The 25,036-nt window shown below is 33.0% G+C and overlaps 1 protein-coding gene across 1 annotated transcript in view; it reads right to left on the bottom strand.

Annotated features, from left to right (window-relative positions):
- Window positions 1-25,036, bottom strand: part of LOC111046238 (ATP-binding cassette sub-family G member 4) — a 46,290-nt gene that overhangs the window by 4,859 nt on the left and 16,395 nt on the right. Inside the window, exons 3-10 of the mRNA XM_039429448.1 lie at window positions 13,071-13,260; window positions 10,821-10,966; window positions 8,075-8,313; window positions 5,721-5,837; window positions 5,117-5,247; window positions 3,128-3,296; window positions 2,374-2,474; window positions 1,706-1,861 (exon numbers count right to left, since the gene is read on the bottom strand). Of these exons, the coding sequence (XP_039285382.1) occupies window positions 1,706-1,861; window positions 2,374-2,474; window positions 3,128-3,296; window positions 5,117-5,247; window positions 5,721-5,837; window positions 8,075-8,313; window positions 10,821-10,966; window positions 13,071-13,260 (1,249 nt within the window). The remainder of the gene's footprint in view (window positions 1-1,705; window positions 1,862-2,373; window positions 2,475-3,127; window positions 3,297-5,116; window positions 5,248-5,720; window positions 5,838-8,074; window positions 8,314-10,820; window positions 10,967-13,070; window positions 13,261-25,036) is intronic.

Here is a 25,036-nt window from a genome sequence, read left to right as displayed (position 1 = left end):
TGCCATAGGTACGGTATTCTAGGTAAATTCAAGGAGTTGGTGGACACGAGAAGAAATTGAAAAGATGTACTGGTGTTTTAAATAGCAAGTTATGTTTGGCGTAATTTATAAATTAATAAAATACTAATTTGTAGATGTGTTTTCAATTGAATGAATAAATAAATTACTGGAGTAGCATGGCATGTTAGCATTATCATTATTGGAGAATGATCAGGGTCGCTGTCATTAATTTTTCAAAACTTCTAGAGCCGTATTTATGAATGACGCTCGGTCCAAAACTTTGTTTAACACGACTTGGTTTCCCATAGTTGGATTCACTTTAAATACTGTCATCATACATTATGAACTAAATCAATATTTATTTTTCCCATTCAAAAAAAAAAAAAATGCTGACAGTTTGGAGTTAATCTCTCAATTGATTAGAGTCATTGACCTAGATTCCCTGCAACCTACCCTGCAGTCCCATACCTACAATCACGGACTTGCAACTTGATCCCTGGACTGATGTAACCCTTCCACAGCATCAAGACGCTATTATGCATAGCAATAGCATCATTTGATCAACCAACTGAGTTTGTGCCAGGTATTTGAGTCAAGCAGCCAGCAGCATGTCGTAATTTTATAATTAAGAATACAGCAGTCAGGCATGCGTGCAGTTGGCTTCCGCCCGCCCCTACAACGAAAAACTAAGGGTCTTCTCTCAGATCATATTTGTATAGAATGGGTTTCAGTTATTAGGCTAAGGTTATTATAGGTAAAGGCCCGCCGAAGAGTAGACCCAAGCTAATCCACGAAAAGCAACCCACGCCGTGGGATATGTTTCGTGAACCATTGCTATAGAATTATTCATAATCAATCAGCTGACAAGTGGATTATTCATTGCATGTATTACACAGATGTCTGAAGAAGCTTAGCAATGGTTTACAAAACATCCCACGGCGTGGGTTGCTTTTCGTGGATTAGCGTGGGTTTACTTTTCGGCGGGCCTTACTCTAAATCTTAGCTTCGCAAGACTTTTGGAGCCATATCATAAAAAATAAAATAGAAAAAAAATAGGATAAGAAGATTAGTTAAGGACAAAAATGAGTTCAATGTCTCTCTTCCACAGGATCGATTCGAAACAAATCTGCAAGGTACTGACATAGTTAGATAAAATGTAGGACACAAGGACACATACATATGCTAATGTAGAAGAGTTTTTCCAGAGATAACATAAACCAAGTCATCAAAACACAGCATCTGCTCACGGGGATGGCAGAGAAAGAGAACTTGAATCTATAGCGTATTTAAATGTACAGGGTAACTAAATGATGTGTGTTTATTGTGAGTTCTCTGAATGAAGAGTTGTGTGAATGAGTGAGCAGAGCAGAGCACTGTTGTAACTATGCAACTATGTGTGCTTGGAACGATTAGTTATTGGTGGTGATTTCAACTCCCATTTCAACGATAATAACAGTGAAATGTATGTTGATAGTTTTCTTGATATTCTTCCCCATTATGGTTTTATGTATCAGAATAATTTTCCCACACGTGGAGCTGCTTGCCTGGACAACATTCCAGTCGAATGGTCATTTTTCAGGAAACACTCCTGAAAGATTTTTTCTCGTCGGTTTTATATGGGGGTGCAAATTATTATATTATTATCATTTTGGGATGCAAATAGAAAAGTCCAAATAGAAATTAGCCTATCTGAGTGCAGACTCACAGTGCAGTTGAAGTTACATCCGATGAGCACTCCGAGTCCTTCTGAGACAAGAGCCACCATGATTGTGAATGAACTGAACCATATAAACCTGGGCAGCTCTAATGGTTCATCCGCCATTATGTATACGATTGTGTTGAATATCATACCCAAAATTATCTGAAGAAAAAATAAAATACCGTCAATTCAACATATAACAAGTAATCAAATCAAATCAAGCTTTATCCAAATTATCTACTCTCAATTCTTATACCGTAACTAAAAGTTTCCAAAGAAGCCTTCAGCTTTATACTATAATTGCATTACTTATTAAATAATAATAAACAATTATTATTAGTTAATAAACACAAATATCAAAACCTTCAACTATAAAACCTATTGTTTAACAATAAACCTAATAGTTTTATCATAAAACCTATTTTTAACAATTTAAAATATTAAATTAATATCAGTAAGAGAAAATATGAACATCATTGAAACAACTTTTTCTTCCATTACATTTTTTTCAATTTGTATTACAAGAATTAAATGTTTTCAAGGAATAAAACAATATATAATAATATAATTCCAAAGTTTTAGATTGATATTAATAACAATTAATTGTGTCTTGAATTTCTATTCCAATTATAATATTGGTGAAAAATATAATCATACGGTATCGAATTGCTTACGGTAGTAGGAACTGTATGAAGGGTGAGCGCCGTGAAATAGGCTTTGAGTCCATACCATCGGTTGAAATACTCTCTTTTCATGATTTTGATTTCATTTGGCACTGGAAGAGAATTTTAAATCAATTAAAATAGAATCAATCAGATTTTCAGTTATTCCAAAATTGGATTAGTGTCAAGTCTTCAGAATGAAAACACCTGACAAAATTCAATCAGTTTAGATGAGATTTGTTGCCAGTTAGTTGAACAAACGACAATCAAGTTTAATCTCCGATCACTCACATTTACATGAGATAGCTGATGATTGATGGCAAATGTCATAGCCACCTCTAATACAGTATTAGAGGTGGCTATGCAAATGTTCATTGATATTCATATGCGACTGATTATATTATTGAAACGACTATATTTTAAATTCTCTTTATATTCGGTACTCGACTTGAATCAAAAGTTGAATGATTTTTATTTAAGAAAAAACTTAGGCTTTATTTAATTTTGGAAAATCAAAATATAATCCATTCAATTGAGTTTAACGAAAGGATCATTGAGTTCGATTAAAAAGAGAGTACAATATCCAATTGCTAATGAATTTCATGCAATGCTCTCAACTGAAACTCATTCAATGGATGTAATAATACAATGATCATTGAAATAAAATTGTTTACCCTAATAAAAGTCAAGGCTGTAAAAACTGGTGAGCTAATTTTTTTTGTAACATGTGTTTTAAGATTTACAAAATTTGCTGTTAAATACTCACAAGTCAAGATATGTGTTATAACATGTGTGTACATGAAGAAAACAGCAACACAAAGAACGAATTTGAAGTTTTCAAACGGCTTGCTGGCGTTATTTCCAATTCCATAGAATATGGAACCAACAATCAGTCCAGAAAACAAATGATGGATCATCTGCAACCTCATGGCAGTCTAGAAATAAAGAGAAAGAATATTATAGACAGAAATAGATAAAAGAATAGAGAAGTAGATAGAAAGTATCGAATTCCCATCTGACTCTTCAAACAGTAGCCTATAGTTGTTAATATTGGAGCCGCAGAAATCTTCAGGGTACCGTATATTGATACAACATATTGATTTGGATTTTCGTTTAATCATTACTATACGAGTAAATAGATATTAATAAAAGGATGAATAATGAATGATTTTTGCATTTCTGTTAATGTTAGCTACTCATACTAGTAGTTCTGTGAACAGTAGACCTCGCACAGTTAAAAACCACTAGGACTGTCCATCAGAGTGAATTATGTCCTGTCCTGACGTGTTGGCGAGATATCGGTGTGTAAACAACTAATGGCTGTTTGAGTTGTTGTATCCTTCGACCATGTATAGGATGGACACGGCGTTCCCTATCTTCATGCTGAAAGGTGTTGTAAGGAACATCTCCGATGTCACTGTATGACAAAACATTCGTTTAATATACTGTTTTCCAGCTTAAACCCTGCTTATGAAAATTAAAATTAATGATTATTAATCACAATTCGACCTACCATTTTTTTCTAGCATTATTTCCTTCTACCAGATTTTTTTACCTTATCACATTCATTGGATAATATGTGGCCATGTTGCCATCAACGGCTTTGACTACCACCGTGTCTATCCAATACATGGTCGAAGGTTGTATCGACAATATTGTTGTAAACAACTAAGCTACTATCATCAAAAGCTTACCGAGTTGAAAGCAGAGAAAAGTCGGGACGAGAAAATAATACGCTACTTCGAGACTTTTTGACTCAAAAGTCATGCAAGCATGCCTCATTATTGCTTGCAATTAATAGACCGTCCACACGACAGCTGATTTTCTATCAAGTTACATTGAGATATTAATTGCATGCGTCATTGCATGTAATTATAATAATCCACTCGATAGCTGATTTATGATGAATAATTCTACAGTCTGATTTTTACTCTAATATTGGCGTTCGAAGGAGACTCCTTTTCCTTTTGTATTATCCTTAAAATACGACATTTTAAAAAACCTTATACCGATATAGGTCGACTCGAAATTCAAAAGGAACATACCTCTCAAATTTCATGAAAATCTATTGCTGCGTTTCGCCGTAAATACGGAACATATAAACATATTAGTCCAGGCAATGAATTCTCAAAAAAAGCTTTAGAGAGAAAAGTTTGGAACACAATTTTTGACCCCGCAGCTCTTAAGGATAGTAAGGGGGTAAACATATCAAAAGTCCCCATTCCTGCTCCCTGTGCTAAGGGGGTGGGGGTGGTTGGAAAGTACCATATTTTGTTTTTTTGCACATATCTCGAACAATGTGCGCCTTTCGGAAATTTTTGTCACATACAAAATTAAAACTCACAAATTAGCCTACAAGTTTCATTTGTAACATTTTCACATATCTCTTTTGATTTTCTAGGTATGAGCTCTCAAAGGTTTGATGTATTATTTCAACATTTAATGCTTTCCATCAATTGTTATAGCACCTTTAGTGTTGAGTGTGGAACTCAATACAACAACAAATGTTAACTCGGCGGTATTCCACCTTTGAATTGAAGAGTGTAGTAGTTTTTTTTCAATTACTACTGGATGATCTATGTGTAATGCAAACAATCTTCAATGTAGTGTAGGTACAAGTGAATTAGGTAAAAATAATTGCATTCAATAGATAATTTCATTAATTTATGAGAGTGGAAATATATTTATATGATAAAAATGAATTGGAATCGAACCCATTACCGGAGCAGAGATAGAAGACCAATTTAGTACTTACCGAATTCCTCCATTTCTGTTTCATCATTCTTCTCAGCAATATCGTTACTTGTTCGAAAAATGTTGTCGGGAAGTGTATTGCACTATCCGAGCCAATAACATTGGGTATAACAGCTAGTGTATCTTTTCTACCTGCGAACAGAAGTTTACAATTATTGTACACTGTTATCAAACTTTTCAGGCCTGAACAGCCTTATTCATTGAGCGGAACAAACATTCAAAATGGGTAGCTACCACACATCAAGTTTAATAGGCCTACAAATAAGTAAAAAATGGCTGCATGATAAGATTCTCATAATAAATCATTCTATTTTCCAATATTCTGAGTTGTGACACGACTTTGGAACTGCGATTTAATTAATAATTATATGATGTATGGTTTATTTAATATCGATTTTTGATCGATTCTGAGACAAAAATGTATAAAGAATAAGTCTACAGATTCTTAGCATGGTCCATTATAGATTCCATTCATCTATTTTTTTTTTCAATCAATACTTATTTGAATGTAGAGGCTACACTCAATATACCGTACATATTCACGCCAGTAGAATTCTCTTTTGAATTGATTAATTTTTTCTAAAAGTCCAATGTTATATACTTACACAATTTTGACTTTGGCTCAGGATTATCGGTTGGATCCAACCAGATGACTCTACCATTTTGTATCTCAGAGTTCATTACTTTGATAAATTCTGCATTTGATTCCAAAACTTCGAAAACTGAAAAATAATTACAAAACTAATATTAATCAATTCTGGGGTATTCTTCATTATTAAAATACTTCATTATTGTTTAAATTAGATGGTTGGATGATTCGTTACGAGAGCAGTCATTTGTAGACTGAACAATCAAATCAAAGTTGATGCAGGTCTCTGGTATAATGTGTAATATTACATTTTTTCTCGATTGGAATCGAATCTTCAATTCGAGATCTATAAAACTTTATAGTAAATATCAGAGTCATCGATTACGGACAACTTTTTGACTGAGAATTTATCGTAAATGATTGTGTTGCATTGTTCCATGGTGTCACCGAGGCTGAGTTGACAGAATTAAAAAGATAAATGGTTTATTTAAATAGAGATGATATATAAAAATTTAAAATAACAGTTTCAAAATAAAGTTTTATTGAGAACAAATATAAAATGTGAATTCTAAACTTGTAATTTATAATTTTTTTGGTGACGTGTCCGTAACATCGACACTGAAGAAGCTTTGCTCTGTTCCTGGTAGCTAGGTTTTTCCTGTGCCCTCTCTCTAAAAATATGGCTGGCTGCGTGTGTTGTAATTTTGTGCTCTCTGAATATTTTTCTGTTTAAGTGAATTTTTTAATGTTTTTTAAATTGAGTTTTGAACAGTTTTATGGTGTTCTAAGTTTGTGTATTTTGATTTGTGTGTATACAAGCCTATAGCCATTGTTTTCAACTATATAAATTGGATAAGTATTTAGCTTGTAGTGACTTTAGATGCTTAAGCGTGTAAGATATTGTTCTTTGTGTATTTGTGTAGTACATTGCCAAAATTCTTCTGAAGATTATAAGTTCATTTGCTCTGAAAACTGGATTTCTCATTCATAGGCGATAGATCCATTCATAGTTTACCAAGAATCTATTACGTTGGAGCCGATAACCTTCCTTAGGTTAATAGGTGAAAATTTGCTATCCAACCGATTTAGGAGAAATTGGTAGTACGGCAAATGGTATGAAAATACTGGCATATTGAAGTAAATAAGTAGTTAATCTGAAGCTTTTGAACATTTCTTCCTCTGAATCATAAATTGTTTCAAGGTACGATAGGCCTGATATAATAATACAACGGGAAGTTTTAAATAGTGTTAGATGATCCATGTGTACAATGAATACAACAAATATAAAATTATCACCCTGAAAGTAAATCAGTCATGTAAAATCTATTAGGCTATCACTTGTCAACCTCTACAAATGTGATGTGATTATATTTAATAATAGTTATACAATAAGGGACAAGGAATCAAAAATAACAGCAAAAAAGCGCCATTAACCGAATCTTGGATAATTACAGATTATATTGAATTACTATTGATAGAATAAGGAACAAGGAATCTAAAATAAAACGAAACAACCGTCATGAACCGAATCCTTTACTAATTAGGCTATTATAAAAACGCAAAATCTAAAACAAATCTCTTCACAGCAGTAGCATTACTTCCTAGACCCACATGAAGTAATTAAACCCTGTCGGTAAGATAGAAATCCAGTAATTTATAATAAACAAGCTCAATGAAGCTGAATACGCTAAATTTAGTATTAGTAGAAGTTTTGGGTTATCGCTTGCTTTTTTCATTCGACTATACTGTAATATTATGTGATTGGGTGTCATTCATATTATGTGCAATATCTCAAAAGTAAGGGTATTTTTCAACTTTTCGTTATTTAAATAAATATTGTGTTTTATTGTGGTTAAACACAGCAATTGTGTTTATTATCTAAAACTATCAAAACAATTCAACTAATATTAACATATTAAAAGGTGATGGTTTCTTGATCCATTCCTAGCTGCTTTTTTATGTATTTAAACACGATATGTATTCAAATATTAAGTAAATAATTAAAAACTTTTACTTATTGACTGAAGTAACGATAATTTTCAACAGTCTGTTGAAGTTTGACTGTTGAAAATGATCGCTAGATGATCGAAAGTACTTCAGTCAGTAAGTAAAAGTTTTTAATTATTTACTAAATAATTGACTGCATGTCGTGTTTAAATACATAAAAAGTGTGTATTAACATATTGTTTTTCAAAAGCCAAAACCTAACCTCCTTAACCTTTCCTTGTACCTTTAAAACCCAATCAAACAGAACATTGCAGGTTCTGTTCATACACTAGACAATTGAAATGTCGCAGATCTGAGACACTCCCTTGTGATTGAATGTATGAATAAAAGATTTGATTAAAAAAAAACATATAATAAAGTTACCGAAATCAGTTGGATTGTAGGTGGCAGGACAGTCGAGGTTGCAATTACTAAGAAAAGGCACCAGTTGGTGTGAAGTGCCATGGTAGATGCATTGGCCCTTGGCAAGCATGTACACATTGTCGAACATGTTGAACATGGAAGCAGTCGGCTGGTGAATGGTGCAAACGATTGTTCTGCCCTGGCTTGACAGCTCCTTCAACAGTTCTATGCAGTTATTGATGGCTACTATGTCTAGACCCCTGTGTAACACAATCAAATGTTCAATATTAGCAAAATTGTTGGTAAATATCTCCATAATACAGTACAACATGAGTCACATTACTGTGGAGTAACCCATCCATTGCTTCCAGGTAGACCTCAAAATAAAGAGCTGCATCCAGTTATCAATTGGTTAAAAGAGCTAAATATAAAATGTGACATTCGAGGAATCAAGGTATAAAATTTCATTTTTCATCACATTTTTTAATAAGTTAATAACCCCATAAGATATATTCATAATAGATGAGCATGGTTCATGTTCAAAAGCCTGAATTCCAAGTGATATAAGGTGGGCCGATGTAAGTTTCAAATTAAGATCAAATAGGCTACTGAAGAACATACGATTGAATGAGTAAAAATTGTTTGTTTATAGTTCTATTTATTAATCTGACTCATCTTCAACTGCTGGAGCCTCCAGCAACCTAGAGATGGCTCTGTTCATATACCTATCTACATTGAGGAATTGATTCAAAATAAATAACAAAGTTTAAATGTCAACTGTTTAACTTTGCAATAATGTTATAAAACTTGTCTCATTCATGCACAAATAATTTCAGTTCAAGTAGTTTCAAAATCTTTTGATATAGGTACTGTACATCGATCATAATTAAACTGTAAATCGATCATAATTGAACTGTACGGGAGTTTCAATCATCTGTATAAAAGATAGAGTAGGGTTGTGTTTGTTTGCATGCCAACTTGTGGATTGCATACCGGAAAAACGGGAATGATTTATTGGATCTCCAAATTTTTCACATAGATTCTAAAAATATCAATCTCGTGCATCTCGAAGCCCAAATTTTAATTTTCCTTCTAGATTTTTCAGAATTAATGTTCAAATTCCATTTACAACTAAATTATTAACCAGTCCCTTTTTTCAGGTTGGCATTAAGTTGATTGAGGAAGGTTTCTAAAAAAAAGATTTGAGTTCTGTAACTTTATTAGGTTAGCGCCAAGTTGAAGAACTTATTTATATTATGATTAAAGGAAAGAACTGACTTATACACGTATAGGAAAATTTTGTTTGACGCATCCATCACGTCTAAACTACTGGACTGATCAACTTGAAATTTTGCATATAGATTCTTGAACAGAAATAGTTCTAGGCCTACTTAAAACTCTTCAAGATTCCACTCGGTCAAGTTTTCAGTTTGTCAACTTTTAAAATAGAATCCTTGCGGAGCACGGGTTACCTGCTAGTTGAAGAATAAACTAATCACTTTGGTTACTAATATACAGTATACATTTTCTATGGATTACCTACCTGATAAAAATTGTAATCTTAGGAAAATAAATACCTACGGCACATACGGTTGTTATTTAATCGATAAATGGTCTTCGATTTGTGAGAGACGTTTTAGGTAAGAAATGTGAAATAAATACGAGATACGAATACACGAAGTATGAAAAATTGTAAATAACAAAAAAATTGTAAAGAATTCAAACCTCTTTAAATTAGTAAGGTAGAGTAATACTTGTTCTGATAATTGATAAAAGTGATTAGAATTAATCAAATTATGTACAGAATAATTGAAAATGGATTCTTTCAATAATCATATCGAAGTACCGGTATGCATTAAGTGATGGGAAAACCATTCAAAGAATAATTATTCTTTCCTGCGTCGAAAACGACTGAATTAATTAATGGCGATTTTCGTAAAAAAAGAAATAATCATCAGTATTATTCTCATAGATTTAATTTGAAATGGTGTAGAAATATAAGACTTGAAACTTTTAGAAGCAGTTCAATCTTACACTATCCTAGGTGTAATTTAATACCAACTTTTTTCAATAGTAAAAAATTCAGCTTTGTAGCCTGAATTATTAACGTCGATTGAGAAATATTAATTGGGCAATCAGATTCAACTTGAACGAACTTGAACCGTAATTAACCACATCCTCAAACGAAACGTTTGCTTACAGCTTCTCCTCAATAGGCCTATATCTCGTTCATTCTTCATTGGGGATTAATCAATTTAAGTCAATTCTTATCTCCAATCAATAACTAGTAGTTCTGTGAACATCAGTAGACCTCGTGCAGTTATCATTAGGCTACCTATCATGAACAGGTCTGATTGTCGATACACCAATTTAATTAGCCCATTCTATTCTGTCGTATCGGCGAGAGTGAAAACAGCCAATGGCGGATTAGGTTGGCTTACGACAATGTCAATCATCTGTTGTATGACTTTTCAATTTGGGAATTGGTTTGACTCAGTGGTCGCGCTGATAAGCCATTATCGCTTTGATAGGTCAAAAATCATGCGCCTGCTACTCCCGTTGGAAGGTTGACCACTTGAAGAGCCAACTCCTCTGAATATATGATTCATGAGTTGAGAAATCGCTTCCCGGTGGTTTGGAACCCACCTTGAACTGTAGGTTCAGTCATCTCTTATTATCATCCGCCTCATTACCGTACAAATCACCCACGTGCCTGAAGCTCATGCGGGCATCATCACCCTCAGCAAAGAATAAAAATGAAACTCACGTGGTTGGTTCATCTAAAAATATAACTGGCGGGTTATTGACGAGTTCGAGTCCCACGGACACCCTCTTTCTCTGGCCACCCGACAGTCTGTCTGTGAATGTATCCGCACACTTAGTCAAGCCCAACGTCACAAGGATTTCTCGCACCTGTAACAGACAAAACTTTAGAGAAATGCAAAACATGAGGCCTGGAAACAATCTACTATGTTATTAAACAGAGACCAAATAGAAGAGGAACAATTAATAATAACTGGTAGAAGAGGATTGAAAAGATCTAACATCTCATTTAACAGAGCGAAATAATATAAAAAAAGGAATAATTAGTAACTTGGATGATACGAGGACCAAAAGTATATATTAGGTTTTGTACTGGTGTAATTAAATACCAGCAAACCGTTTTTCATTAGAAAAAAATTGTACCGTAGTGCTTCATGCGTAAAAGTGTCGCAACGATGAGAACGATAAGAAAATAAACTGTCTCTACATCGCTGCAATACTTAATCAAGGATACCTCTGAAAATTGCAAAAAAGTAGCTCTTCTATTGTATTTAGAAGTACAGTAGTAATATTGAGTGATGAGGCTAAGAAAAAATAAAGAGTTGTTGAAGATTATTTATTGAGCTATCTAGTGATTGATATGATATAATTATTTAGTGCTTCTATACAAAGTATTAAACAAATATAAATGTCCCAATTAATAAGAGTGGATTTGTTAGTAGATAATAATCGTATTTAGCCAATTAAGTTTTTGTTGAGTGGAAAGTCTGAAGCAATGAGCAAGAAATGTACAAGGTTCGCCAGAGATACTTACTTATTTGAAAGGTCAATGAAAACAAAAGTACTTCAGATATTGTTCTAATACTTTCTTATATGAGAATACAATATCTCAATTCTTTTCCATGCAGTCTTGAAAATGAGATTAGACCAATGGCGACCCCTCATACACTGATGAGGTCGATTTTTGAAGTTTCGTTGTTGTATATCAATCGGTGTATTGGCAATGGCGTCTTCAGACAGGATGTCAATCAGCATATCACATGCATTTTGACGGGCAACAAAATCGCGTTCAGTCAATTCTTGAACAACAGCCAATTTATAGGGATGAAGTTGAAGGTCTTCATGGAAAATCCGTCGAACAGGGGAGTCAGAAATTGCTATAGCAGCTGCGTGTTTGCGAACCGAACGCCAGGGAGAACGCACAACTGACTGTCTCACTCTTCAGATATTTTCTGGAGTCCTGATGTTTCGTTGAAGTCCATTTCCGGGTTTAGCGACACTTCCACACTCCTGAAATGAGTTAATCCACGACAGAAACGAATTATGGCCAGGAACGAGTCTGTGGGGAGGAATTTCAAATCGAGCGCGGAAGGTGATCGATCGACCATTAGAAAAGAAGCTCTCAACTGCGAAGGCCCGGTGCTCTCTAGACTAGAGCATGATGGATAATTTACTTAAGGGTGGATAAACTTGAGAACTTCCCCCTCCAGATGCGCTCCCTCCTGTCCCTCTACACGACCAATTCAACGTATGGGATTTTTTTTCAAATAAGTAGGCTAAGTTTCTCTGGCACACTTTGTACAATCATAATTCAATTCAGTTATTCTATTCTGATTAAAAAATAATAGATTGATTATTATATAATAACACATAGTAAATAATAACTCAATTATTCTATTCTGATTAAAAAATAATAGATTGAAATCGATTCATTGGTCTATTATGACATACCTAATATTATTTTTGTTATCTACGATACGGTAATCGCGACTGACTCGTCTCTACCCTGTTCTGCGCAAAGCGCCACTTCCTTTATTATAATAAGTCCACTTGTAAAAATTTTTTATCAAAACCTTATTATTTTCCACTGATTTCATAGTTTCGAATAGTTTAATAGGCAATGCTAAATTTTTTGGCACGTAACTCTACGCTTAAAAACGCGTCAAGATCGCACTAACCATCCCAATCATTAATTTGACTAATGTTTTCTTGCACCTGATTATAAATTTAAATATATTCTTCTAAAATAAAACAATTCGAAATCTTCACATGCAATAGCGCTAACCTTCGTTTTGGTACAAACAGCATCAAAATTGACCTCTAATATTAAAATTGCACAGGCCGTCATCGATTCAATAATATATTTTCAAATTAAAAGAATCGATTGATTGGAGAACAAGGATGTGGATTTAATAAGAAGTATTTAAAACAATATTAAATAACAGTATTTTGAAAAGTAGGCACGACTACTCACTGCAGCATTCTTATCTCTGTCAGACAATTCGTTTCCGAGTTTGAGTCTAGCTGCGATCATCATGGATTCCCTGACTGTGAGGTTTGGCTGTAGTAGATCCTCTTGCATTATGTACGAAGACAGCTTATTAAACAGCTTGATTTGTCGTGGAAATCCGTTCGTCAGAATACTTCCCGACACTCCATTTGTTCTGAAATCATAAGAATATTATTTATTTATAATAATATAATACAATTATTATTTCGTTGTAAAAAATTACAATAATTTTAAAATAGATTTCAGAAAACACATTGATATACAATTATAAAGGTTTGATTGGCTTCAAAATAAAATGTTTACATATTATTTGAAGCGATAAATTCATCTTTCAAGTTGAACCATGAATATTTATTTTAACTTCAACATTTCCCAATAGGTAAAAATAAAAATATTATTTTTCCTAGAATTTCATAATTCGGGTTAAGACATTAAAAATTAACTCAGATGATGTGTGAATTTATAATTATGATGACATTGGGCTTATTAGAGATCGGCTACTTTCAGAAATATTATAGTTTTATTTGTTCTTGATGAAATTGAATTAAATTACAAATAAAATAAATTCTTGAAAATCTAACATTCAATTGAATAAAATATCAAGCCTATAATAATCGGTGGATTAAATATTTAGTAACATTCTGTACCTACTTAAGAACAGTCATGAGCAAATTTTAATTAGACAAACTTATTGGGTAACCAATGTAGCTAATTAAAATGATGAGCAAGAATATTAATTGCATAATCATATGTAATGAGTCGAGTATACATTGTAGGCCTATGAATGCTGGGTGGAGATCGAATTACCGTACTCTACTCTCGATAATTATGTAGCAAAGGAAATCAAGTTTTTTTATAATGGTATCTAATTGTTAATCTGTGAGCACGGAACAGTCTAGTTATTCTGAAAGTGACGACATTGAATAGTGACTTTCCCTTTGAATTGAGAAAGCAAACAGTCTGCTCGGGTGAAGAGGTAGGTACTACAGCTTTCTTGCATCAATAAATTATTGTTTCAGAATAAGAAATTCACATATTTCGCAACTTTTACAATTCCTTAACACGGAATATTTAAGAATCTGAATAAAATAACAATGCGAATTTTTACCAATTCTAAAGAAATAAATAAGGTGAAATAAAAAAGTTCTACCAATAACAAAGTGTCTTAAATAGCAGAGCATGGACATTATTGGAGAATGTAGACAAGCAGATATGAATATTCATTCACTTAATACTTCCTGTACCGGTACCTATGCTAATTCTGCTTTCTTTGAAAAGTCACCGTGTTCTCTTATCAGAAAACCAAACAATAAAAAAAAAAAAATTGCGTAGGAGTTACAGGTGGCGGTATGGAATACAGTTACAATATCAGAGTTACTATATGTTTATATACAGTTATAAATTTACTATATATTATGTTTATATAATAGTAACTGTTTATACAGAGTGTTCTGAAAAAGGTGCCCATAAGTCAGGGCGTGATTCCTCACATCAAAAGAAGAAAAAAGTTTCAATTAACATAGGTCCGAAAATGCTTATACCGGTGATTGATTTGTGTAATATACATATTTATCAAGTTATACAGGGTGAAAGATTTCGTATGAATTTCAGTTCCCCTGCCATATGGGTATTTGTTGGCTGTTAATTAAGATGTACAATTTAGCGTACAAATGAAATGAAAAAATCTGGTGTGGCGCACTCACACAACTTTCCTTGCCGTTATGAAAATTGATCACCTGACGCTAGTGTTCACGCGCATATCAAGTCTATATACTATTCAAAGATCTGAGCCAGCTGGTGACAGGACAATAACGCTGGAGACACACTAGGTCTGCTATCTCTTCATAGTGAATGGTTTAATAGGATCAACAGTTTGCAATTGAATAATCACATTTTCTCGAATTTCGAGCTTATTTTCAATTTTAGGTGAAAATGTTACTGGTCATTAATTGTAGAGATTTTCATACTTAATCTTTTCCTCTTGATTTTTTTTTGTTTAAATATTGTATCTGAAGCCTGATAATTCATCATTCATCATTTATTCATAATTTACAATCAACTTAAGGACAAAGAAACCGACTACAGTCCAAAACTTCTTTTCATCACATTTTATTTCATAAAATAAATTGTCCAAATAAAGGTTATGAGCGACTTTTAATTTGGAACCTAAAATCAAAATTTGCATAGATGGGGCGGAGCTCCTGAAATTTTTACATACATATTGGACTTGTGGCAGTTGATAGAGCTCATCAATGACTATTTCAGGTATAAATTTTATCAAAATCGTTGGAGCCGTTTTCGAGAAAATCGCGAAAAACCCTGTTTTTGACAACATTTTCGCCATTTTAGCCGCCATCTTGAATTGCATTTGATCGAAATTGTTTTATTCGGATCCTTATATTGTAAGGACCTAAAGTTACAAATTTCAAGTCATCCCGTTAATTGGGAGATGAGATATCGTGTACACAGGCACTCATGAAAAAATAATACTTCATTAAATACAAATACAAAACGCATGAAAAATAGACAAAATCTGTTAAGCTCTCTACAAATGTAATTAAGGATTATTTTTTTAGAGGTTGCGTTTGTCTATTATAGAATTATTTTACATCTTTCTCTTCAAAATTTAACTTTCTACAAGTTCTGTAATAAAATATTTTTTGTTTATTGTACATTTAACATAGTAAATCTGCTTCAAACCTTAAACGAGCTTGTTTTTCAGGGACCAAGTTTGGCGTATTTCGTCACATATCTTAAAAATTAGCTACAGTTCTGGAGACGGTTTTATTCAATTTTTCAGTTCATTTTACATCAAGTACGCTAAATTGTACATCTTAATTAGCCAACGAATATCCTTAGGGCAGGGGAACTGGAATTCAGACGAAATCTTTCTCTCTGTATAACTTGGTAACGATAAGCATTTTCGGACCTATGTTAATTAGTATTTATTTCTTCTTTTGATGTGAGGAATCACGCCCTGATTTATGGGCACCTTTTTCAATTCTGTATATGATATATATATATATATATATATATATATATAATATATATATATATATATATATATATATATATATAGGTGAGGACAAAGCAATTAGAATACGTGACTTCATATATGTAGGCCTATTCTAATTATCTTGGGTGGAGGTTATCCACTCAGGCAGTATTTTAGCATAATATTTGTATTATATTCATCATAAGTTGTAATCTAAACGATGATATATGCATTCACCCATTGTTTTTCCAAAGTCAATAAAATCATAAAGTAGCACATAGAAGCATAACATCGGTCCCTGCCATCATTCTCCTAACATATTTATATATTTGTCTCTCAAAATTTAATTTTCCGGAATCATCCTGAAATATAATGCGAAAATATTTCAAATAAAATGAAGATCGATTTACTGTCTACTAATTGAAAAAATACACTTGTAATGTGTAATAAATATTAATAATATATGTCAAGATAATTTTCAAATTAACAAACATTACACATGATGTCAAGCCGAGGACAATTTTCAACATATTAGAATGAATAGAATCAATGAATATCTCCAAATTCATACACACATTTAAAGGCCTACAACTATTATCTGTTGACTGTAGGTAAGTCACATATTTCATTTATTGTAATTGCAATTTTGTTAATTCTCGAATATACTCCAATATTATTCATCTTCTCAGCCGCAACATAAAATTCACATTTAATAATATGCTAGCAGCCTATTTTGTCAATAATTTAATGCTTCGAATAATACATTTTACATTATTTTCAATTTTTAGTTATACTTTTTTTACGTTAGGCCTATTTTGTTTATATTATTTTCATTCGCCATATTCTGTATATTAATTTCTATCTCATTTATTTATTTTGTAATTGGAATTTTTGTATGGGAAATTTCGATTAATATAACTATTATTAAAACTTCGATTTTGCAGGCAGCGCCTACTATTTGTTATTTTTGGATTGACAAAGTTTAATTTTTTAGTACTGTATAAGCATAAGGATTGATTATCATTTGGCTTTACTTTGTATTGTAAACTATTATGATTTATGTCTTATTTCTAAACTATTATGGCAAATGAAAGTTCGAATTGAATATACCGTAACTAACTCACATTAGTAAAGGCGTATTGTATGAGTGTTCACAGAACAGATGAAGAGTCATTTTTCATTTTTTTCATTAGAGCTTCCTAGAAGCATGCCATGCATGTTAAAAATTAGCACAAATAAGTTGAATAGAACTAGAACTATTGAAAGTGTGCTGATATTAGAAATGCACCGACAAAGAAACCTTGTCGCTGAAGGACAGAGAAGATTTGTGAATAATACCGACAAATGAATGTATCAGCACCAGCTACATCAACTAAGGACAACAACAGGAAGCGAGTTCAGCATACATGCCGGCGTGAATAGACGAGGATAAAGGGGCAGAGAAATGAATTGGAAGAGGTGGTAAAAGCTATGCATTCGAGTTGCATGTTGGCCTACCGCATACATATATACCGATTTCAATGCAACACAAACATGGCTAAAATGTATTCATGGTCAATTTTTACAGCTCTGAAACCTTGACTCACAGAGGTCAACTCCTTCCTATCCCACACAAAAAAAAGGAGACAACTCTTTCTCTTTCCATTATTTTCTCCTTTCTTCTAATCACTATGTTTTTCACCACATGCTACTCAAAATTCTAATCACATTTCCAGTCTCACGAGTAGATGAACTACTACCGATTATATTTTCTGTTTATGCTATAATTGTGCAATTCTTTTCGTTCTATATTTACAGGCTACATTGTTAAATTATTTCCCATTTTGAAATAACTCACTTTATCCACAAGTTAGTTAATACAAGTTAGTAAAGTGTATTTCGTATTCGCTAAATAAAAGTACAGCAAGCTTTATGCTCCACGTGGGGCATAGTACTATGCCTCATTAAAAATATTAACAATGACAAAAAACTTTCCATTTCAAATCATAATCATTCATGAATTATCGTTATAATTGTCTCCAAATTAAGCCAGCAAGAATCATCAAAAACTGTAAAGTAATAATACTTTTATGAAATAATGTACATTTTCTTTTGGTAGAGGTTTTCCTAAGTTTACAAAATCTATGCATTTTACTTATATTGGTGTGGAGATGTACCGTAGCGATTCAATTGGATATTATTTTAAAAATGATTTTTTCATCAATAGAGTAGAAAGAATCAAGGATACTTAGCCTACTAATTTACTGGTAAAATATATTATTACCTTAATGCTTAATGAAAGAAGCATTGACTTATAACTGATAGATTTCTTTTGAAAATATTGTATAACCTAAATCAGTACTCAATTTTTTTTGCAAGTTTTTGCAACTATGAGTCGCTTCTCGCATGCCCTCCGCCATCGCTCCCCATCCAGTCCTCCTGTCGCAAACCTCTGCATTCCATCTCTTTTCGAACTTTGGCCATTCATATTTTCCTTGGCCTACCCCGCTTTTGATTTTGGTTTCGAGTCCATTCGTAGACTCTCAATGGTATTCTCTTCGTATTCTTCCGGCGTAGGTGAAATAATTAATAGTAAAATAAATAAAAAAAATCTGGTGTGGCGCACTCACACAACTTTCCTTGCCGTTATGAAAATTGATCAACTGACGCTAGTGTTCACGCGCATCTCAAGTCTACTATTCAAATATTTAAGCCAGCTGGTGACAGGACAATAACGCTGCAGACACATTAAGTCTGCTATCTCTTCATAGTGATTGATTTAATAGAATTTACACTAGCTAACAGTTTGCAAATTGAATAATCTAATTTTCTCGAACATCGAGCTTATTTTCAATTTTAGGTGGAAATGTTACTGAACATCAATTGTAGAGATTTTAATGCTCGATCTTTTCCACTTGAAATTTTTTGTTTAAATTGTATCTGAAGCCTGATAATTGGGAATCTAAAATCGAACTCTGCATAGATGGGGCGGAGCTCCTGAAATTTTTACAGATATAGGACTCGTGGCAGTTGATAGTGCTTATCAATGACTATTTTAAGTGTTAATTTGATCAAAATCGTTGGAATCGTTTTCTAGAAAATCGTGAAAAGCCCTGTTTTTGACAACATTTTCGCCATTTTAGCCGCCATCTTGAATTGCATCTGATCGAAATTGTTCGTGTCGGATTCTTATATTGTAAGGACCTAAAGTTACAAATTTCAAGTTATTCCGTTAATTGGGAGATGAGATATCGTGGACACACACACACACACACACACACACACACACACACACACACACACCACACACACACACACACACACACACACACACACGCGCGCGCACACACTATATTGTAAGGACCTAAAAAGTTACAAATTTCAAGTCATTCCGTTAATTGGGAGATGAGATATTGTGGACACACACACACACACGACTCAGTGCTGGACCTTGAGAAGTATAGAAATTTGGAGATTGGGGTACCTTAATTTTTTTCGGAGAGCAAGCAATACTTTCGTCACCTATGGTACTAGGTTAAGGAAAGTAATAACTTGATTTCTAATAAAGTAGCTCTTCTCAACTCCAGCCTAAATACATTAACACAGAACACATGGTTTTTCATACTCTATTTATAATTGAAAAGTAAACAGGACTGAGTGAATGAATCATGGAATGGTTCAATGGACATACTCGATTCATAAATCATTCTATCAATCTTTAAATTATTGATGTCATCGAAATGCCCACATAGTGCGAGAACTACTTATGCTCTACACTCTACTCTCTCACAAACTTTCTCAGTGGCTAACTTTATCCAAGCCCATTGGCTTTCATTTCTCTCAACTCTTTTACTGACAATTTATCTCTTCCACACAATCAATCTCCTAATATCTTCTCTCTATTTGGTATTCTCACTCACATTCCGTTGAGATCATGTCTACAAAGAATTGCTCCACTAACTTCGAACGCTGACCTAGACCGAATGCTATGTTTGAGCGACCGCTTTTTACATTCACGTTGACAGAGACTTCACAGTTCAGACTAAAGTTCTGTTTATTATGAATTTATTCTGTATTATGAATCAGTGGCTAAATTGTAGAACGATTTTAATGACTTGATCCATTGATGATGTATGAAGAGCCTTTATACAGTATTATGAACAGCAGACTTAGCCTACACCATAGAGAAACAATAGTTTTGTATGCTTACACTAAGTCAATGTCAATGTTTAGTTGTCTTTCTTCACTCTTCTTCATTTTTATCAAGTAGTGGATTTTCCATAAAGCTTAAAATTCTATCTAGAATTTGAAAATGTAACCGCTTAGAAGTTTAAATACTACAGTACTACTAACATTATATTTAAAGAGTGATTTTTCAACTTGAAAAAAATGGTTTCTTAGGTCAACATTATTAATCATGGCTATTTTTGTCTCTCCTCAAGTAAATGATCAAAATTAATCAATTTACTATATGTATGGTTGTGAATATAAAATTATAAGGAAGATTGACGTATGCTAATTTAGGGTTTTAATTGATAAATGAAGTGGATTAACAGGTGAATTAATATTTTTAGCTGTAGCTCTACAGCCCAATGTAGAATGCATAGGTATCATTTCTACAAGCCTTTATCTGTCTTCAATCAATCTTCTCCATCCTCGATAACCCATTCTTAGTTGATCATCTCTGATCTCATCCCTCCACCTCATTATCATTCTGCCCCCTTTTCTATGAAGTTTCTCTAAGCACTATTCTTTTGCATTCTGTTTTTATTCATCCTGTAAACATGTCCGAACCATCTACAACCATCTTGTATTTGTGCCTTTATAAAGCCAAAAGGCCTCTTACTAAAGTTTCAAGTTCAAGATGAGATTTCCTTCTCCACTTTTCTCATTCTTCAACGGAACAATGAAATTCTTTTAACGCATTTTCATTTTGTTTATTTACACAAACACAACATCAAATAAATGATTGAGAGAGAATAAGCAGCAGGATAAACACAAAACTTTTTCTCTCCCTGATCTTGATAATAGTCTAAATGAGGTCATATAAACAGTTTTAATAATAATCTTATAAATTCTAATTCACAAGATGAATTTATACTAATCCGAGCGATTTTTATTATTTCCTCAATAATTTTCCATTAATTCCCAGTTTTCAAAACAAGCGGAATATAAGCCAAAGTTTCTAATTTCTGATAAGATAGGATAATCCTTCAATACCCTATTACGAAAAACACAGAAACAATGAACAGTATTTAACAACACAAAAGAACTGTACACTCATCATTTAGTTTTGAAACAATAGATTAGACAACAAATATGTAGTCTATCAGCATTATATTGACAATTGTATCTTTATCATATCTGTTGACAGAGCGCCAGAAACAGCAACTTGCCAGAGCATGATAGAATAGTCATCACGTCTATCAAATATATTTCAAGTAATAATGGGCGTAGAGAAAGTGATCATTGGCCTTCTACGGAAAATACATCAGCTGATTTTTGAACCATGCAGTCCATTGTTTTATAATATTATTGTTTATCATCTGTTCACAAATAATACACGGGTTCATTGTCATGTCATACTACTGCTCTAAATCATATACTGTAAGATCATACACGTGCTAAAAACGTTAAGGCTCACTTTACAGAAAGAGAAATTTGGATTGTAGAAAACCAAAAACGAATATTACTGTACTCTTATTTAATGGGATCTGGGCTCATAGGAGAACTCATTGGAAAAAGTGACTAATGATAAAATACATATATTTCGAGTAAACTCACAAGTTGTGACAGCTTGTTCAAGATAGACAGAGATCTGACAATATTATGTGAAATTTCAATGTCTGATTTCAAATGCCAAAATAATAGGTTAATTATATCAATAAAAAATTTGTTCAATAATGTACAGAAATGTCCAAAGTGGATAATGGATTATGGATGTGGTATAATAACATTATAGTTAACTATGAATTGTTTGTGTTCTTCTTTTATTCTAAATCAAAAGAATCAAGTACGGCTGACAGTACTTTGAGAAACAACTGATCTCCACAGTATATCCAGCAAGTCTAACCGTACTTGAACTTGAACGAAGGATCATGTTACAAGGAGACTCAAGGTCCTTTAATTTCTAATCTTGATCAAGATCATGGTTATTTCTGCTTTACACTATCCATCAATGCCACGTTGTCAAATAGAAAACATTTTAAATCCGTGTGCTATTTCAATACCGGTACAATATTAATATAAAAAAAAAGAAAAAATAACAACGGCACTATGAATCCACATGTAAGAGAATATGAGATAGGCCTATTTCTTTTTATATTTAAAAATGGACTATTGATAGTCAAACGTTTTAAGAGACTAGAAAATCAGTCATGTAAAAGAAACTGTGATTAATTTCACATTATCATAATTTTCGACTAGTTATAGCCTTTGAACTATAGAGAAAAGACCTTGAATTATACCTACCTCTCTGATACGTCTACAGGAATCACCATGATCTGTTTATAAAGAAGCAAAAACAATTATGAACGGTATTGCAGCAAGAATGAAAAGGGACAACTGATTAGACGGAACTATCATAGAAACTATTTTTAGAGGCATCAGATCGTGGCTTTGACGGCAATTTCCGATTTAATGCCATCAAATTTACTATATATCGGTAAATGTAGGTTACCGTTACCTAGGTTACTGCTATTATGCTATGAGATCCGTGGCATCTCCGAATCCAGAGCAGATCTGCAGCTTGAAGTGCAGGAGACTCATTTTATGCTTCTGTCAATTGTATATGCAGCTTTCAAGGAAAATTACATTCATTTGGCAGAAAAGGAGAGCAGTCCTTGAAATGGCCTTTTCAAGTTCTTGTTTAATATAAACTCTTATTTCTGACTCTTATTGACTTTTATTTTCTGGCTCCGTTGTATTTCAAAGAGAATTTCTTAATTCTACATTTTTCACAGAAATTTTTGTATCAGTACCTAAATTAATTGTTTTTTAATCAGAATTTCAAGTAATTTTCTCTTCCAAATTGCTCCACTTTATGCTTTTCTCAATTTTTCCCACCTCTCACTTTTAATGTAGGCACCAACTACCGTACTCTTTCTATGCACATTAAGGTTAAAAACCTTAAGGTTATAACCTTAAACTTTGGACAATATTAACTTTTTATCAAAATTTTTGAAAAGAAATAGTACAGGCTCGGCCTATTTTTTCCTTCAATGTCATAATCATAATTATTATAATTGTAGTATTTTGTACAATAAATAAATAAATGAATGAATAAAATAAAAGGTGCGTGCACATTATGCGCCACGAACACGCGCATTTCACTCTTCACTCTTTATCAGCTGATGCTATGATTATTATGTCTGTATCTCACTGTTTTTGTACATACAAATAAATCATAAGCATAGCTGATTAAAAGTGGAATGTGGCGCATAATAAGTTTTTACACACTTTTTTATTGTTCATTCATATTATAGACAAATAATCGATTAATATTTCATTCCTGTCCTATTCGATTTTATCAAGATCCCTCTCAAATTCAACCAGATTTTTTATAGCTGTAATTCTTCAATTCCTTCCCATTTCTCATTTTTCATAAATTTGTTTAAATTACCGTAGCATTATTGTTAATTTATTACTATTTTAAAGAACTTTCCTATAGAAAAACAACTTATTGGGTATAATAGAACAATGACTGTATACTCCCATTGTTATCAACAGAACAGCTTCATCAGGCAATAGGCTATTCGAATTATTGTCCCATTGCTACGTACTTGGGTATAGGCCTACGTACTAAAAACTTATGCACAAGACTCAGTAAATACGGTACGAGGATCAAGTAGATTAAGAAATAAGGATTCCATAGACGGTTGTATGGAAGATGAACGAACTGTGTAAGCGCAATAACCGATTCAGACACAACATAAAGTACTACAGTTATTTATGACGTTAATTCTACCGCTTTATAACAATAAAAACCACAACCGTACGGCTAACTACTGCTCAACTATAACTACCGTACCGTACTTTCAACCTCAGTTCAGTCAACTTGACTTGACAGTCAGCTTAACTATGACTCAGCTTTAACAATGACTTGGCTTTTTTCATTCAGCAATAAAATTGGTTATTGGTTTATTCACTGGAGCATTATTTAAACAAGGTTTCTGTCTCAAATATCAAGTTTCAAAATATTTTTAATTTGTCATATCCTTTTTTAATTAATGATTTTATAATTGGTGTATGTTGATTTCGTTATTGCTGGTGATTGGTTATTGTTAAACTTGATAAATTGATTGGAAAGTTAAGAAAATTTTTATAAGATTAGTGAAAAAGTATTCGTGTACCATTATACAGTATACCATTCTTTTCAAATTCGATTTTTCAACAAGATCTATTGACTTCACTCTAATTGTTATCAATTTTATTTGCCTGATATTGTACAACACCAACATGTGTCCACAGCCAATCATAAGATCGCATTCTTTTTAAATGACCTATTTCCCCAGGCAACCAGTTATGGGAGACAAAACAGAAAGCAAAGAAAGAACACACAAAATCGGTGCGATCAGCCAACCATCATCGAATGATCTACTTCTAAAGATGTATATCACTGTAATTTGTTATGTGTCACTAGTACAAAAGTGAAATAGTTGTTCAAGAAGTACAATGGGTCTGACCTATTGGACTTCAGGAGAGCATCAGTAGGAGAGACTGCCTGCCGCTAGCATACCGTACTGCGTATAGTTCTGCTATGACGCTATACACTATACAGTATTATAAAGACTACACAGTATAAAACACGCAAGAGTTGACGTTAACCTACTTGTACCTCTGCCGTAATCTCTTCTCTTCTTTCTTCTCCTTGATTGTTACACTGCAATGCACACGTAGGAACACGTGCATATGAGAGAAAAGATGAGATAGCGAAGAGAGGAGATAATGCGGGAGA

This window comes from Nilaparvata lugens, chromosome 5 (assembly GCF_014356525.2).
Source record: "Nilaparvata lugens isolate BPH chromosome 5, ASM1435652v1, whole genome shotgun sequence".
Lineage (NCBI taxonomy): Eukaryota > Metazoa > Arthropoda > Insecta > Hemiptera > Delphacidae > Nilaparvata > Nilaparvata lugens.
The sequence above is the reverse complement of the archived record's forward strand: the minus strand, read 5'-3'. Positions and strand labels throughout refer to the sequence as shown.